Source organism: Chenopodium quinoa, unplaced genomic scaffold, assembly GCF_001683475.1.
Source record: "Chenopodium quinoa cultivar QQ74 unplaced genomic scaffold, ASM168347v1, whole genome shotgun sequence".
In the NCBI taxonomy this organism is placed as follows: domain Eukaryota; kingdom Viridiplantae; phylum Streptophyta; class Magnoliopsida; order Caryophyllales; family Amaranthaceae; genus Chenopodium; species Chenopodium quinoa.
The window spans coordinates 4,268,522-4,286,673 of NW_018745684.1; the positions used below are offsets into that span (position 1 = coordinate 4,268,522).

The 18,152-nt window shown below is 35.3% G+C and overlaps 2 protein-coding genes and 1 non-coding gene across 4 annotated transcripts; 1 reads left to right on the forward strand and 2 right to left on the reverse strand.

Annotated features, from left to right (window-relative positions):
* Positions 1–893: 893 nt before the first annotated feature.
* On the reverse strand, positions 894–965 carry TRNAQ-CUG. The gene has a single exon. It is a non-coding gene; the product is annotated as a tRNA-Gln (tRNA).
* Positions 966–3,501: 2,536 nt separating this feature from the next.
* On the forward strand, positions 3,502–5,565 carry LOC110717561 (protein DETOXIFICATION 35-like). The gene is made up of 6 exons (XM_021896293.1): positions 3,502–4,127; positions 4,333–4,389; positions 4,530–4,768; positions 4,921–5,039; positions 5,137–5,223; positions 5,482–5,565. The coding sequence occupies exons 1-6, from the start codon at positions 3,508–3,510 to the stop codon at positions 5,563–5,565; spliced, it is 1,206 nt and encodes a 401-aa protein (XP_021751985.1). The 5' UTR covers positions 3,502–3,507.
* On the reverse strand, positions 5,256–15,651 carry LOC110717560 (pentatricopeptide repeat-containing protein At3g46870-like). Of its 2 annotated transcripts, XM_021896291.1 has the most exons (4): positions 15,308–15,650; positions 13,760–14,205; positions 9,126–9,516; positions 5,256–5,702 (listed from the first exon to the last, which is right to left on the reverse strand). In XM_021896291.1, exons 2-3 carry the CDS (start codon positions 14,159–14,161, stop codon positions 9,127–9,129), a joined length of 792 nt encoding a protein of 263 aa, XP_021751983.1. In that variant the 5' UTR covers positions 14,162–14,205; positions 15,308–15,650; the 3' UTR covers positions 5,256–5,702; position 9,126. The 2 variants fall into 2 exon arrangements, with proteins under 2 accessions (XP_021751983.1, XP_021751984.1); XM_021896292.1 differs by lacking the exon at positions 5,256–5,702 and having other exon boundaries at positions 9,004–9,516; positions 15,308–15,651.
* Between the last annotated feature and the right edge of the window lie 2,501 nt (positions 15,652–18,152).

Sequence of the window (18,152 nt, forward strand, 5' to 3'; positions counted from 1 at the left end):
TTCCAACATCATTTACCATCGGTTGCTGTTCGTTATATCTTTGAATTCTTATATGCACTAGTCTCATCAGCTTTTGAAAGAACCCTGGTAATGTTTCTGTAGATACTATAACATTCATAAAGAAGTGATAGTATGTAATTCATGTTGCTTAGAAAAAGTTGAAAGTAGTTACCGGATGAATTATAGTAGGTCTATGCCACTTATACAAGTACTTCGTTATAAGCTGGAGTAGTAAAGAGGAGGTTCTAGACTTCTAGGAGACCAAAAAAGAAATTTTCGATCAAATTCAGAAGTGGTACAGGCGGAGAGATCAGTACTTAAGAATGTGAAGTGGCCTAACAAGTTAATACCTAGACATTGTAACGAGAAATTGCTGTTTCTCTTGGACTCTTGGTCCATATGCTATCTGCTGCTGCGTTGCTAACTACAGGTCTGGTTTTAAATAGATCGATTGAATCCTCCACAGGCAGATTGGCCTATGTTGTTGATGGGAGATAGGTACTTTATTACCCCCCCCCCTCTCTTATAATTGTCATATGCTAGTCTGTTACAACAGCGTGATATAATTTGTCTGCAACTCAGGATGAAGCATAAGCCATGGCATACTTCAGAAGCTCAGATTATCAATAGCGAACCAAACCAATGATTCAAAATTTTGGTTTTGACGAAGTTAGTCGAGTAATAATATCATTCCATTGGCAAAATTAAATCAACTGAGGTGTGAGCTTCCCTCGATCTAGGCCGGCCTCTTAGCTTATGAGCACAAAAATGAAGAAAGTCCCAACCAGAGTACATGGTTCAACCAAATGTAAATATGTTCTACACTATAAACATTACTCGTAGTACATCTGCTGTTTAAAATTAAAACTCTAAAAAATTAATAATTAATAATATGGTCCTACCGAGATTTGAACTAGGGTTACTGGATTCAGAGTCCAATGTCCTGACCACTAGACCATAGGACCTTTAGTTGTGACTAGTAGTAAATTTAATTAATATTCCTTTGTAATCCTTAGTTGCCGTAACACTAAAAGTTCTTTAATTCTACGAAGTACTTCCTATATTAACTTATTAAGCATTTCTATGTTGATATGAGTATGCTATTATGAAATTTTTTTTATATGGTAGTTGATTTATTTTATCATCAATACCTTTTTTAGTATATGGTAGGTAGTGGGTTCAAATCCCTCAACATACAAGAACCAAAATCTTCTTGAAATGGATACTCTGTATATTTTTAGTGTCATAATATATAATTATACGCCTATACGGAGTTGTTCAACCTAACAAAAGATTCAACACAAAAATAGTAATCATAGAATTACAGTATATATTAATGTTATTATTGTCCAAATTATGAATTATGACATCTTGTGAAGTAAGGAAAAAAAAAATGAAAATGTCAGGGGGCTCTTTTTTCCATAGAGAAACCAATTTTACAACTTGTGTATTTCCTTTCTTGTAAAAAAAAAAAACGTTGTATTTTTCGTTGTTTTAATTTCTTTTACTTGTAACGCAGGTTTATGATACACATTTTGAGAAAGAAATTATTATCTCCGTTTTATGTCAAATCGTTGCAAATAATATAAAACGGAGATAGGTGTTGATACATAAAGTTATTCCATCCTTTATTTAGTTTAATCATCTCCTAAATATATGTGCTTTGATATTGTATAATTTTTGCTGCAAGTTAAAAAAAACGAAGGAACTATAGTTTTTCAATAATTATTTTCTTTGTGTTAAAATTATTTTGATAAACTTATTTGTTTATTTTCTACCTCCTAAAAATACGTGCTTAATAATGTGATGTTGCAAGCAAATGAAGTAGTTCCAGTTTGCCCAAGCTCGTACTCTGCGGACAGAGCGATGAAGTTGAAGGCTGAAAATCCTTGGTGTGCTGTTAGTTTCTGTTCTTAATTTCTGCTGCAATAATTTGATACCCATAAACCTATATTCAAACTTATAAAAACCGAAACCTCTTTGTAGTTTGTACGTCTCATTATTAAAACTAATTAACAAAAGAGAGAAAAATGGACGAGGCACCATTATTGGTGAACCGTGGCGGCGATGAGAGGCCGGAGGTGGAAAACGGGGATTACACGGCCGTGCAAAGCATAAGCGAGGCGGCAACGGTGTTATGGATAGAAACGGTGAAGTTATGGAAGATAGCAACACCGTTAGTGTTTAACATTGTATGTTTATACGCTACAAATTCACTTACAAACATATTTGTAGGACATCTTGGAGAACTTGAACTTCCTGCTATCTCTATTTCGGTCTCCGTCATTAACACCTTCGCATTCGGCTTCTTTCTCTCAATTCCTTCGTTAGTTAGTTGGTTAATTATTGTTTTCGTAGTATGATTAATGATAATGATTAGTTTAAGAGTGATCATATAAAAATATAAATAGTTTTTTTTTTTTTTTTTTTTTTTTTTTTTTTTTTTTTTTTTAGGGAATGTCAGCACAAATAGTGGCATGTTAAATGGCTAACGTGCGTTCAAAGATTTGATTTTGATTTGCCGTATTAGACTGCCCAATTGACCTTATTTATATTCCTTTTATTTCGAAATAATCACTTGCTTAAATATAGGATATTAAAATTTTCAGTATAATTTTTAATGACTATACTGAAATAGTCATTATATTTCGATGTCTATTTTGGACGAGTGCAACCCTTTTGGTCACCTTTTAAATTTACTGAAATAGGATTTTTTTTTCAAAAAAAAATTATACTCGCACTTCATATATAGGTGATAGGTGAAAGAAATTCCCTAAAACTTTGGTCACCTATAGTCATTAATAGCTTTATGCCTTCATTAGAAGATACGAGTAATTAAAGAGTGTTTTAAGGATAGTTAATTGTTATTACTTGTATGTCTTTTCATTATAACAAAAATGAATATTGAGCATTGACACCGTCGGTGCAAGAATAATCTTCTAGCCAACCAGCTCTCACATAAACAATTAGTCAATAAGCAAGTTCATCAGTATATCTGATTGGACAAAGTTTTAAATAAGTTAATTACATATGATCAAGAAAATTAATTAAAGTATTTAAGAGTACATTTACATGAATGTACTAAAATGCTTTGAGTTTCTCATAAATTTTGAATAAGTGAATAAAATAATAATTAGAGAGTATTTGTTAAGAGCAGGTTGGCTAGAAGAATTTTGATCATAAACAATTATTCATTAATTCAAAACTTGAGTACACTGTTGAATACAAAGTTTTGAGTAAGTGAATAACATAACATTAACATCTGAAGAGTATAATTTGTTAAGAGTATATTTGATTTACATGAATGTACTAAAATGCTTGAGTTGTTACCTTAAACGATATCAAAATTATTTGGTGCACTGGTTGTTACAATCATTAAGTGCTAAAAGAGTGTATTACTTGTTCTTGAGGTTCTTCCTTGACTTGTCAGCAGCACAAAAAGTGGAAGCATGAATTTTCTAAGATTTAAGTGGGATCAAATTTTGTTGTTCAATATTGTAGCTTGGTATGGGAAGTGCGCTTGAGACATTATGTGGACAAGCTTTTGGTGCCGGGCAAGTTCATATGCTTGGAGTCTATATGCAACGATCTTGGATCATACTATTGCTAAGCTGTCTTGTACTCATGCCGATATACATCTTTGCTGCACCATTGTTAAAGCTTCTAGGACAGGACCATGATGTAGCCAACCTTGCAGGAAAGTTTGCCATCCTTACCATACCCTCACTATTCTCATTGGCTATCAATTTTCCTACTCAGAAGTTCCTCCAAGCCCAAAGCAAGGTTGATGTTATGGCTTGGATCGGACTTATTGTTCTAATTGAACACGCTGTGCTTCTCTGGTTATTCATTCCTGTATTAGGCTGGGGTCTGCAAGGAGCTGCAGCAGCTTACAACATTGCAAGATGGGTGACTGCAATTTGCCAAGTTGTTTATGCATTTGGTTGGTGCCGGGATGCTTGGACAGGGTTCACTTGGGCAGCATTCAAGGATATATGGGCCTTTGTTCGTCTTTCAATTGCCTCTGCTGTGATGCTTTGCCTTGAAATTTGGTACATGATGAGCATAATGCTTCTAGCTGGTCACCTTCCTAATGCTGTGATTACTGTAGGTTCTCTTTCTATATGGTGAGTTTCCGATCCTCTCTGAGCTATGACTTGTATGAATATTGTCTATTTGCATGCATATCATCATTTGATTGTTGAGAAGATGAACAATTGTGGTATACCTGATCTTTCTTGATAAATGTTCACTGAAATATTATGCTTGATAACAAGCTGTTATTTTTCTGCAAACAAAGTCGCTTATAAAATTCTCTTATCTTTGTTTCAGCATGAATGTAAATGGACTACAATTTATGATATTCATCGCAATGAATGCTGCTGTAAGGTAAATACATACTCATCAATATTCTTACTATGTTAGACATTGATCTCTTCAGATCAGTTCATGTGTTCTAGGAGTTTGGAGGCTATAAGTGGCTATGGTAGATTATTCTGTCAGTTCTGAAGTAATTTTGTTACTATCAGTGTTCGTGTATCAAATGAACTGGGATTGCAGCATCCAAGGGCAACCAAATACGGTGTTTACGTTGCAGTCTTCCAGTCTCTCATCATTGGGCTTTTGTGCATGGTCCTTATCCCCGTCTCAAGAGACTATTTTTCGATTATTTACACAGACAGCAAGGAATTGCAGCAAGCTGTTTCTAAATTAGCCTGGCTTCTTGGTGTGACAATGGTTCTTAACAGTATTCAGCCTGTCATTTCAGGTATATGACTTGTGTGTAATTTTTCTCATGTATTTTTGATTTTGACTTTTCCTTATTTCCTCTGACAACGTGCAACTAATCAATGGCCTCTTGAACAAACACCCGTACGTAACTACTTCCGAATTTAATATATTTTCTTATCGTACTTGTAGGAGTTGCTGTTGGAGGAGGGTGGCAAGCCACAGTGGCTAATGTAAACTTGGCTTGCTATTATGTTTTCGGGCTACCTCTTGGATACCTTCTTGGCTATGTAGCAGACTTTGGAGTGATGGTACTGGATAATATATGTATTCCTTTACATATGCGCTTTAGACTATATTTCTTCATTAGCAAACACAGTTTCTGAAATACAATTTTATCAATTATAGGGCATTTGGGGTGGCATGATAGCTGGAACCGTCTTGCAGACACTCATTCTACTCTTCATCCTTTACAGAACAAATTGGACTAAAGAGGTGAGCATGACAGAGCTATGTTCTTCAGACTTGGCTATTAGTAAAACTATCGAGTACATTAATACTTGATATGATTATATGAATTGAATAGATTTCGAACGTACACTTCTTGAGTATGCTGTAATACACATTTTAAAAAGTTTACTTTGAACAAAACTCCACCTTAAATTATGTAAAAGCATTTTTGAAAGGGTGGTAGTTGCTATTGTCATAAACTTGCAAGAGACATGATTGAGCTACCTCCTGAATGATATGCAGGTGGAGGAATCAAGCAGCCGCACGCAGAAGTGGGGTAGACAGAACATCAGCACACATAAAAGGTGGGCGACGACATATGAATGACTTACTGCAGGTGATGCACTGATGCAGAGTTTCTGCTCCTGCATCACTTGAGCTTCATTTAGTAACAGAAGATTAATTTGGATGTTTTGACTGAAGCTTATGCTGTCCTCAACCCGAAGGGTGAACAAAACAAACCACTGACACAGTGAAAAAAAACAAGTGTTATATGATAAAGCCGATTCATCAAGTCACCCTTTATTATTTGAGATTTTATAACCAGTGTTATGAACTTTTTATACGAAAATGAGGCAAAAGGGTAGTACAAATTGAAAATCAAATTGTAAATTAAGTTAAAATCAAGTTCCTATCTTTTTGTTTGATATGAAAATATTGTATTTTCAAATTAAAAGTATATATATTTTCAAAACATGAGAACCAAACCATGCATATCAATTCTAATCCTATATAAAGCCCGTTTCAAATGCATGAATTAATTGCATATATTTTATGATAAATCTTGCTCGTATATAGCCTTCTCCATTATAGGATTACACACAATTCAGATGCATAACCTAAGCTGCTTATGAAGATCAATGTATATATACATCAACATTAAACACACTTTCTAAATAAAAACGAAGAATAATCATTAATCAAAACTGTCAACAAGGGCAGCAACGTTATTTAGCACGTTGAGGGGCATTAGCGTCTTTTCATTGTTCCTAGAGAACAGTAGGCAAACTTCTCATTTTTAAAAGGTAATAGACTATCTCAATTAAAGACCATTTCAAACGTATAAATCTTAAATAAATTGCAGAAGTTTTTTTATGATAAATCAAACTCATATACAACTTTCTCAATTATAGATACGAAGTATAAAGGATTACACACGTACACGGTAGAGATGAAAATTTGAGTACATAATCTAAGCTAGTCCCTCATGGCCTCATGGAGATCAATATATACGTCAACATTAATTACACTTTTTAAATACTACCTTCATTTCATATTAAATGCAACAAAAGGGTATTTTTTTGTGAGATATAAAAAATTCATTTGTTGCAATTAATATAAAATGGAGGTAGTAAAACCGAAGATATATTTTATTTTTCTTTTCAATAAAACTGTCAATAAGGGCAGCTATGTTATACAGCACGTTGAGGGGCAGTAGCGTCTTTTCATTGTTTTTAGTGAATAGTGGTTAGTTTTCCCTCCGTCCCATAATACTTGACACAATTCTCATTTTTGTCCGTCCCAAAATACTTGACACATTATTAAATATGAAATAAGATCACTAATAAAAAAATATTTTCCTATACTCTCTTTGGGACCACAAATCCCAAAACCAAATTAAATCTTACATTTTCTTTCTCTTCACTACTCCTACCTCCCCCACTTTATCTTTTCTTACAATATAAAAATACAAAAAAGAATCCTTTATATAATAAATAAATGTTTTAAATGGACCCACTTGTAGTTTTCTTATACTACGTGTCTATCTCAACGATCCAAGTATTATGGGACGGAGAGAGCATGTATTACTCCTTTCGTATTACCAATAGATAGGGATGTCAACGGGGCGGGGCGGGTTTTGGCATTCCCAAGATCACCTAGAAGCAGGAGTAGGGTTGTCAGTGGGGCGAGTCAAGTAGGAGACCCGCCCCATCCCCGCCGATGTGTCCCAATTTGGCGGGTGGTGGGGGGGGGGGGTGGATATTAGGTTGTTCCCGCCCCGCCCACCCCACTTCGTACATGCCCCATCCCCACCCCGTACCCACATCTATAAATTTAAAAAAAAAAATTGTTTACATTTATACTTTTTATATTAAAATTATAATGTAAAATAAAGTAGTAAATATAATACATTCTAATATACTTATATTAAAAAATAGTGTAATATTAACAATGAATTTATTTTATTTTATTTTTTTAAATTTTAATCTATGTTATGTAGTATTGTTGTATTTGGAAGGCGGGGATTAGGCGGGTCTTGGCCTCTTGGGTAAGGATTAGGTAGAGGTGGATATCCAATTGAGGGGTGGGGCGGAGATGGTTTTGAAATTGTACCCGCCGGAGCAGGGATGAGGATGAGTATTTGACCCGCCGTGGAATAGGGCTGAGTATGTTAGGCGGGGATGGGGATGGGGATGGGAAAACCAACATTCACCCCGCCCTGCCTCGTTAACATCCCTAACCGAAAGTAGAGTTCTAATCACTTGAAGTATCCCTCACTCTTAACAAATTTAATGAAATTATCATGATTTTTCTAAAGTTTACAACCTACCCACAGTACCCAGAGCTTAAACTACTTTGTACTAGCTATTTATAACATGCAACTCATAAAATTAGAATATTAAATATCATAAAACCCATTCACTAAAACCATCATCTACAATTATACTGTAAATTGTGATTTATGAATGAATTGAAAATATGTTGGAGTACTGGAGTACTACTTTCCTAGCACTAGGCACTAGCTTCTTACGTCCCTAGAACTTCATTTTTTTTTTTATTTCATTTAGACGTAATACACTAATACTGGAGTATAATGTTTTTATTTATTTATTTATAGACTAAGTAGAATTAGAATTAGTTTCTTAATCTAAGTAGAACTAGTTTTCCTATTCTATTTGGGTTACTTGGGGCTAAAGGCTAGGGGCTTGTCCTAGTCCTATTAGACTTAGAATTAGTTAGTTTTTAGTCTATAAATAGTTGTAATTTCATGACTTTGGAGATTTAAATTTTTTTCAGATTATAAAATCAAAGTATTTGTTTGTTTTGCAATCAAGACATTCGTTTCTTAAAGCTGGTGATTAAGTTCTTTAAGCTTTGTTTAAGTTGATTAATTAAGGGGTGGCGTGACCTTTAACTTACTTAATCTACTTGTCTTCTTGTTTAATTCTCCGTGGACGAATCCTATAGAGAATTAGGCTTGAATTATCCTTGTGTGTGTTTAAATCTCTTAAGCATACGCATCAAACTTCCTTACACAAACAAAATTAATGCTTTTAACAGCCTACTACACACAAAAAACAAAAAACAAAAAAATAAAACAAACTTCCTTCCCTGTAGCTTATCCCACACATATATTACACCAATTTGAAATCAACTCTCAACTCAAAATTTCCTAAAAGTAGCAAATAAGTTGCCCACGTTACAAGGCAATCCTTATTTAATTTGTTTCACACATCATAAAGTATCTAAATTACTCCATAGTAGTTATGTTACATATGCATAGAACTAAAAACTCTCAATATTTAATATTACCTCAGTGCTTTTACAAATTTTATCTATTCCGGATATGAAAATTTATATATACAAGTATTTGGCATACCAGTGTTTCAAGGTCAATTACCAATTTACCACCAGCATACCACACATATTGTCAAACAGAATCCAACATTTCAACAGTTATATAGCACAAAGAGCTATACCACACATATTGTCAACACTTCAACAGTTATATAGCACAAAGAGCACACAAGCAAACACAACAGCAACAATATCAAGCTCTCTGCTGCATGACATATACAAAAGACCACAAACCACAATATGACACTTTGTACAAAGGAAAAAGGAGACATAGATCTGACAGCAAAATAAGTATCCAAGTTACAAACCTCATCGCATTCCGAATATCTCTTGAGGTGGATCATACACAGAATGCTCGGGAAAAAGTTCCTCAAAATCCTTCTTAACTTTGTTTCTCAAAAGAGGATGTGGCAAAAGACCTTTCATTAAAATCCTAAATGGCAGTTCTGCTGGAAGTTCTGGAGCCTTCAGCATGTCCTCGTAGATGTTCATAGCATCTGCAGGGGAACCATCTCTTAAGAAGCCTCTGATGACTTCAGTGTATGTTTGAGAATCAGGAAACAACTTCTCGTTTTTCATGTCTTCCCAAAGTGTCGTCACGTCATCCATTCTTTTAGATCTCGCCATTGCAATAATCAAGTCCTTATAAAGATAGGTATCAGGATGATACCAGTCCTGTTTTTGAATTACTCTAAACACCTGATTCAAGAAGATAACCGTTAAGATAGCTATTGGGGAGACAAAGTTCTTTTCAAAAGGGTTCCAATGGCCATTTGTATACATGATTGAGTAGGGCACACAGAATGAAATAAACACTGCTAGTTGTATGGAAAGAGCAAACTTCCTAGAAGGAGAGTAGTCATTTCCCCACATAGACGAGGCGTTTGTAGGAATGGGAATTTGGACGATAGAGACTGGGATACAGAATGGGATTTGTTGCTGGGAATTCATTTAAGGAAAAAAAAAAAAAAAAAAAAAAAAAGATCAATGCGTTGTGTGGTTGTAAGAGGTAAATGTAACTATTTTTAATAAAGAAGGCATATAGCCGTTTCCAAGCTTTATCCCCAAACCCAAGAAACTAATATGGGAGGGGAGTTTCATCCAATTGAAATCAAGTCCCATTCCTACCCTAAACTCCCACATACCTACCACTACAAGAGGGACACAGATTTGCAGAGCATCTGCAAATTTTGTAACATTTATTTGGACTAAGCTTAAAGCAATAAATTAGCATATAGCTGTCAGCATCTTAAATATTATACTTGCAAAACTCTACTTATCTAATATTAGAAATGAAAAGTTCACAAAATGGGAAAAAATCAATTCCCTCATAAACCACTAGATTTTAGTGTCTTGTAATAGCACAAAACTACTCACAATTAAAGCATTGAAATTAACAGAAGTTCAAGGCAGCCATAGAGCACTCAAAAAAAGTTTTGCCCGTACAAAATAACTACTAGGTTTTTTTTTTTTTGGAATAATAGTACTTCAAATTTCAAATATATCAATTCAGGATCTCAAAGAAAGTCAATGATTCTTTATTGAGCTTTGATAAAATTATGCAAAGAAGGAGGAACAACCTGTTTAAAGTCATTTCTTGTTCACTCTTCATAATGTGGTAAAAAGACATTCGAAGAAAAGACTCACACTAAAGTCATCATTATTCATAGCCAAAAGAAAGGTAGGATAAAAAAACTGGGGTCAGGGAAGTCAAGATACTTCTCAAAGTTGCAACAAGAATTTGACAGACAAAGAACGGCCGACTTTATCAGAATGATCATCCGTGCTTCTCAGAGTTGAATAAATTACCAAAGCTAGAAACAGACCCTAGCAAATAGTAATTCTACCAACCAGTTTTCTAACTCAAGTCACCACTTTTGACTTTTAGCTAAACCCACCTGAAATGCTCCACAGGTTCCTTGTGTAAAAGTCACCATATACTTGCTTCGATTCTTAATACAAACAGCAAGTTGACTCTATTATTAACTCGTTACAAGTCAACTTGTTGCAATTATTGATAAATGGAAGAAGTATCAAAAAATGGAGGGAATATAAGATTGCACAATCCAGAAGATTCTAGTCACTAATACTCATTCCATTAATAATTACAATAACTTTTCTCTCATCCCCCAACTACCCCAAACCAATAAACCCATCAGCTTCAGGCAATGGCAGCTTGCCTGCAGCCACCCCAGCCCCTAGGGTTGCTGCCCTTGCCGGCAAGCCAGCTGTTTTAACGCCTAGAAGACGATTATACCCCGCTCAAGAGCCTGTTTGCAGAGGCTTACTCTCCAATTTAGCTCCGATGGGATTGTCTTCTCTGTAAAAGTTAAGTGGTGTTCTTTATTCTGCCTCTTAATGGGTCTTCTTTAAGTAGTATGCGCTAGCTTATCGATATTGATGTTGGGGTGATTTCATTCTCATTTTCTTGTGTTTCGCTAGTATTTTAGTGTATTGTTCAGTATGGTTCAACTGGAGCAGTGTGAGGAGGAATTAAGTTTGGCTTCCATTGTGTGTTATCATCTAGAAATTTGGAAGATGATTACAATGTTGAAGATTATTTGAAAAAACTTCTAGCCTGGATGAAGCTATCCCTTATGCGACTTTCCTCCAAGAAGAGGAGAATTCTCCCTACAAGAGGAATGTAATTGGTACTGTGTTTGTGAAGTATAACAAAGCAATCAAGTGCTTGTGTGTTAGTAACTACAATTTGTGATGATTTTCAGTGCTTGTGAAAATAATCCATTGTTTATGGATTTAGCCATAATATTACATTTTAATTTGGCAGCTTGTGCTATTAAACTAAATGAACTGGGCAAAGCCATTGCCTATTGCTCTATGGTGTTGGGGATTGACAAGAGAAATGTGAAGGCCCTATAAAGAAGAGGAATAGTCTTATTGAAGTCTAGGATGTTTGATAGGGCTTACGAAGACATGGATAAGGCAAGGCTATTGGAACCAAATAACAAAGTTATAGCCAGGGAGTTGTCATCAGTGAAAAGAGCCCTATTACATGAGCCAAAAGTTGGTTTCAGTGATCAAAGTATAAGAAGGAACCCCATACCTTCAGAAGTTCAGGATTGTGAACCGTCAGAGGGGAAGGAATTAAGCTCTAAGACCCAAGACTAGGACTTTGCGGACAAAATCAAGGAAGGGAGCGAAACCTCGTCTAGAAGTGGTAATGAAGGGGATCTTCCCATAGAGGAGAGCGTAGACATTGATAATGTGAAGGAGCCAATATCACGTGCCTTGTCTCACAAAGGCAAACAAATTGGAAGACTACCTTTGTCAACACAAGAAAACCTTCCATGCGTATGAAAATCTTTATCATCCTCATACAAACTCTTTTATGAAGGTTCGTACCTTCCCCAATAAATTGGAAATCTTGATGGAGGCCCCCCGCAATCATGAATTAAGCGGTCTCAAGTTCATCAATCGTCACATCAAGCGAAAGCTCATGTGAGATTGCTCCGATGGAAGCATAGAATGAGAAAAATCTCTAATAAGACAGAGGCCAGCCTAGAAAAAAGCGAAGCAGAGGGAGATCGAAGAGTCCCAGGATGATACGCCACAGGACGCAGCTAGCAAACCTAGTAATGGACGAGACAATATGTTTATTATTGGACAACAAAGAAGAAGGAAATCTGATTGAAATTAAAGAACTCCGCCAACCTTTCATCTAATAAACTATGTCAAGATCATCTTCCAAATATAAGAGTAAGTTTAAAGATAAGTTAGTTGGTGCAGGTTTGTATTGTGCAGGTATGAAGCGAAAGAATATCCCCCCCCCACCACCACCACCACTATCGGTCCTCTCCTACCATCCTCGCAAAAAGTTTGTTAGTAATATGTATATTTGTTTAAGTACTTATGTCTAACAACATTATGTTCCTAGAGTAGTGGTCTTTAGAGCTCAGAATCTAGCTATGTAAGCTAGAAAAAGGATCTAAATAAAATTTTGGTTTTGTTTAGTGGCTGAAAAAAAAAAAAAATCATTCCATTTATATATGATTTGTTTCCCAAACAATGAACAAAGGCCAAAAGCCATATAACTTATAACCGAACGAAACAAAGTGACAAATGAATAATTTGGATAGAACTTTTTAGCACTAGATGTTTTTATATGATTAAATTGTAGCACAAAACATATTTACAAATATAAATCTAAACAAACTTTCATCAGGTCGCATCTCAATTAAAGGATGTCCCAAACTATACAGACCACTATACAACTACACTAAGGCCCTGTTTGGTTTAATGTAAAGTGTTTTAATGGAAAACAATTTTTCCATTTGTTTCCATTTTCCTTTATTTGGTTTGTGAAGAGGTTGGAAAACAATTTTTCCAATGGTGGAAAATTGCATCCTTAATGATGGAAAAAATATTTCTTTACAAAACAAGAGAAACCATATTTTCCTCCTTCCTCGTTGCCTCTTTTTTACTTCCCTCTCATCCATTCTCACATTTCCACTCCTATTTTTTATTTTTCTTGAACTTTTCTAGTATGCAACCAAACAAAAGAAAATTAATTTGCAACTGTACATTTCCTTAAAAATATGTTTTCATGAAAACTAATTCTCATTGAAAATGTTTTACATCAAACCAAACGGGGCCTAAGTTAAAATAGGAAATACAAAATTTCCCACCTCTAGCCATTATTAGAATTTGAAGCAATAATATCATCCTAAGATGCTTGTAAGCAAATTGTATCACGAGTAATTACGATTTTGCAACCCAACTACTATAATGACCCACAACTAAATGATAATAGTTTAAATAATTGCATATAAAAGAATAATTGATTCAAGAATCATGCAAAAATAAAAACACAAACATCAGAATCAAGCGCAAATAACCAGACAAAATTCACAATCATGCGCAAACAAACAATAAAGATCAAGAATTTACACATAAAAATAGAATTCGAAATCGAAAGACAAACCTTGAGGGCCAAAGAAACCTCATCTTGTCGCTGAAGTTCAGAAAGAACAGCAATCATATCCATCTTCAGAAGCCTCAACACATGATTTTTGACAAATTTATCAAGCTTCTCTTCATCATCTTTAAACCTCTTCAAACCCAGAATTACAAAAAGAGCCTCTTTGCCAATTAACTTCTTACCCCTCCAAAGAGGACCTCTTGGTCTACCATCGTGGTATTCTCTCTCCAAAATTAAGGAAAACCCATTTGTTGGTTTTGCTATGTCATTCGAACCCAAGCTCGATAAATTAGGGTTTAACAATGAGGTTAAAGGCTGATTAATGGGAAATGTTTTGTTCAATTGATGAAGAATCAGAGGGGATAAAAATGGAATTTTTGCTCTAGCAAGGATTCGAATCAACATCTAGGATGCACGGAAACGGACACGGACACGGGAAAACGGCAATCCTGAAATAGGGGACACGGGTACGGCGTATAACAAGGCATATAATATATTAAAAAAACGAGAATTTGACAACTAATTCAATAAAACACTAAATAATTAGCCTCAAAACACACAATTTTAATCAAACAAGTAAATGAACAAAGTGTACGGACATAGTCTCATACATATCAAGAAACCATCAAACCAAATACATGTCTTAATAATAGTTTTACAAATCATAAATAAAATAAACATAAGTACTAATAGTTTCATTCTTCACCATCACCAAGTACATCATCAAAAATCATATTTTCCATCTTGGGTTCATCAAGTGAGAGCTCGGCCATCTCTAGAATACCAACCTCTCCTAGGTTGTCATGCTCATCTCCACCCACATCCCACAACTTAGATCTCCCCTTAGTGTATTCTCTACTTCTTCACTTCTCCTAGAAACCCAATACCTCAACAAGTCGACATAGACTACATTGGAGGCAATCCATAAACTACATACACGTTACAGATATGCCCAAACAGAGTCCTCGGCCATGAGTCAGCCAAAATGCACACATCGCACAACCCAGAACATAGTGTAAGCGGCTTCTGTACAACAGAACTTCAAAGCTTACTACTTGGTAGTTTGAACATATCACCCAAAGTACCATTATACCAAAAACAATTTATTGAATTGAATTTCCTTTGATGGGATTTGTAGCAATTGTGCACAAACAGGGTAACAAATTACTGTAAATCTTAAGCCTTCCTCGTAACAATTCCTATACTTCCATTCCAAAGCTACTCCAATACCACGAAGAACAACATATGAAACAAATCAAACAATCACGCCATGGGACTTTACCAAAATCTAAACCATTACACACAAAATCGTAGAATAACCACAACGTAACATAGCATAAGAAGAGATACATAGTGAATAAATCAAACATCTCATCAAGTAATCAACAGAACACGGTGGTGGCTGACGACGGACAAACAAATTGAAGAAGCAATTGATCCAGCACAAACAAATTGAAGAAGCAATTGAATTTCAGAACTTTAATTGAATTTAAAAAAAAAAAAAAAAAAAAAAAAAAAAAAAAAAAAAAAGTAGAGAAGAGAGAACCATACCTGGTGGCTGACGACGGAACGGGCGACAATGAGACCGGTGGAGTGGTGGGTGGTGGCTGAGGACGAGCAGCAAGCCAGCAAGTGAGTAGGCGACAATGAGCGAAGGCTAGCACGAGGCCACGAGCAGCAACTCCAGCAACCCCGTGAGGCCGCGACAGCAACCCTACACAGCAACCCTGACGGCCGGCGAGTGGCGGCGACAGCAAGTCAGCAAGCCGGCGGTGAGACTGACGACGACAGAAGGGTTCAGTTGAGAGGATGAGAGGATTGAGAGTTTGAGAGTATTAAGACTAGAGAGCTGGAAAGAGGCAGAGAGGCAGGCAAAGCATAGGCATTTAGGTATTTCGCGTGTCCACTACCGAACGGCCCGTGTCCAAAAATCAAAAACATAAAAAAAAACCGGACACGGTTTTCTGCGTGTCGGACACGTGTCGCCCCGTGTCCCACTCGTGTCCGTGTCCGACATGCGTGTCGACTCGGATTCTTCAGTTTTCTGGCATGTCCGTGCATCACAGATCAACATTAGTCGGAAATGAAGGAAGACAGAGTTGATAGTGAAGGTGAAAGAGGTGGTGGTGGACACGAATAAGTTTAAATATAAGAGTAAGTTTAAAGATAAGTTAGTTGGTGCAGGTTTGTATTGTGCAGGTATGAAGCGAAAGAATATCCCCCCCCACCACCACCACCACTATCGGTCCTCTCCTACCATCCTCGCAAAAAGTTTGTTAGTAATATGTATATTTGTTTAAGTACTTATGTCTAACAACATTATGTTCCTAGAGTAGTGGTCTTTAGAGCTCAGAATCTAGCTATGTAAGCTAGAAAAAGGATCTAAATAAAATTTTGGTTTTGTTTAGTGGCTGAAAAAAAAAAAATCATTCCATTTATATATGATTTGTTTCCCAAACAATGAACAAAGGCCAAAAGCCATATAACTTATAACCGAACGAAACAAAGTGACAAATGAATAATTTGGATAGAACTTTTTAGCACTAGATGTTTTTATATGATTAAATTGTAGCACAAAACATATTTACAAATATAAATCTAAACAAACTTTCATCAGGTCGCATCTCAATTAAAGGATGTCCCAAACTATACAGACCACTATACAACTACACTAAGGCCCTGTTTGGTTTAATGTAAAGTGTTTTAATGGAAAACAATTTTTCCATTTGTTTCCATTTTCCTTTATTTGGTTTGTGAAGAGGTTGGAAAACAATTTTTCCAATGGTGGAAAATTGCATCCTTAATGATGGAAAAAATATTTCTTTACAAAACAAGAGAAACCATATTTTCCTCCTTCCTCGTTGCCTCTTTTTTACTTCCCTCTCATCCATTCTCACATTTCCACTCCTATTTTTTATTTTTCTTGAACTTTTCTAGTATGCAACCAAACAAAAGAAAATTAATTTGCAACTGTACATTTCCTTAAAAATATGTTTTCATGAAAACTAATTCTCATTGATAACGATGCCCTCTATATGGTGCAAGAAACTCCTCACAATTAGTGTAGTTAGGATCTACCAAAAAGTAACAACCTTGAAATAAAATCATAGAATAGATTGAAGTCATTATTAATTGTATTAAAGAAAATCGTTATATATGGTTAATTTTAATCACATGGTTTACCTTAAGACACCTTTAAACCATTAAGCCTCGAAATTGCATCTCGTAAAACACGACCATCATGTGCAGAGCCTTCCCATCCAGGTAAGACAAAAACAAATTCCATTTTAGGTGTACAAACACCTAAAACATTCATTGCAAGGTTTCCTTTCCTTGTTCGATACCTTTCTCTCTCCTCATTTGGATCATGAACTTCAATAAATGTACCATCTAGGGCTCCTAAGCAATTCTACAATTATAAAGAAAATACACAAGATTATTTACATAGAACGTATGTAGAACATTGCTTTTAATCAATTAAAGAATGAACATTTTTTTTATTATATTTTAATAGTGTTAATATACCTGGAAGCATTTTCATCTACTATCCTCGCAATCCTCTGTAATAGGTGTAGGTTTTTTAAGCAAGTGATCGATGATATAGCTTTAGAACCGCAAGGAGGCAAAGGTTAAATTGTCTACTAACACTTTCTCCACTCCAATAAAAGTAATGCCCTATCGACCTATTCTTTTTATGATGAGATAATGTATACAAAAACATAGCTACAATCTCTTGTAAGCTCATATTTCTAGTCCCTCTCAATCCACCAATATTGCTTATCATCTCACAAAGCACACCAAAAGTATGTCTGTTCATACGCAATTCACTCCTACAAGCAACATCACTATCTCTGATCTAATCAACGAGTTTAATTTAACTAATATATTACGTTTCTAATCTCTAATTCGGTTACGTAACATGAAATACATGAGAATCATGAAATTCCAATAAAGTTACAAGTAGTTCTGTTTGTCGCTTTCTCTTCCTCCTTAACAAGGATAGTCCACATGGCTCCATTTTTGTAAAAACACAACACAAAAAGGATTACCCTACTATACAAATTGATTATTAGTATTTACTCATGTGTTTGCCTATAATATTCTTATTTTATTGTCTAAGTGTCTTTCTGCCTAATATATATACAACCTTTGGTGGGAGTAAAAAGAAAAATGAAAGAGCAGTAGCCAAAGAAAGGCACGCAATCCACACAAAGAATTAAAAAGAAAAGTCAGCATGTAATATCTAGATAACAGAGAATGGAACAGAAAAAGCGAAATCAAAGATAGTTCACAATAGTGGGCCGCAATAGTGAACACTCCATTCCATACATCAGAACTATTTCACAATTAAATGTCGGTAATTTACCAATCTGATATTATTTTAGTTGATAAAAAT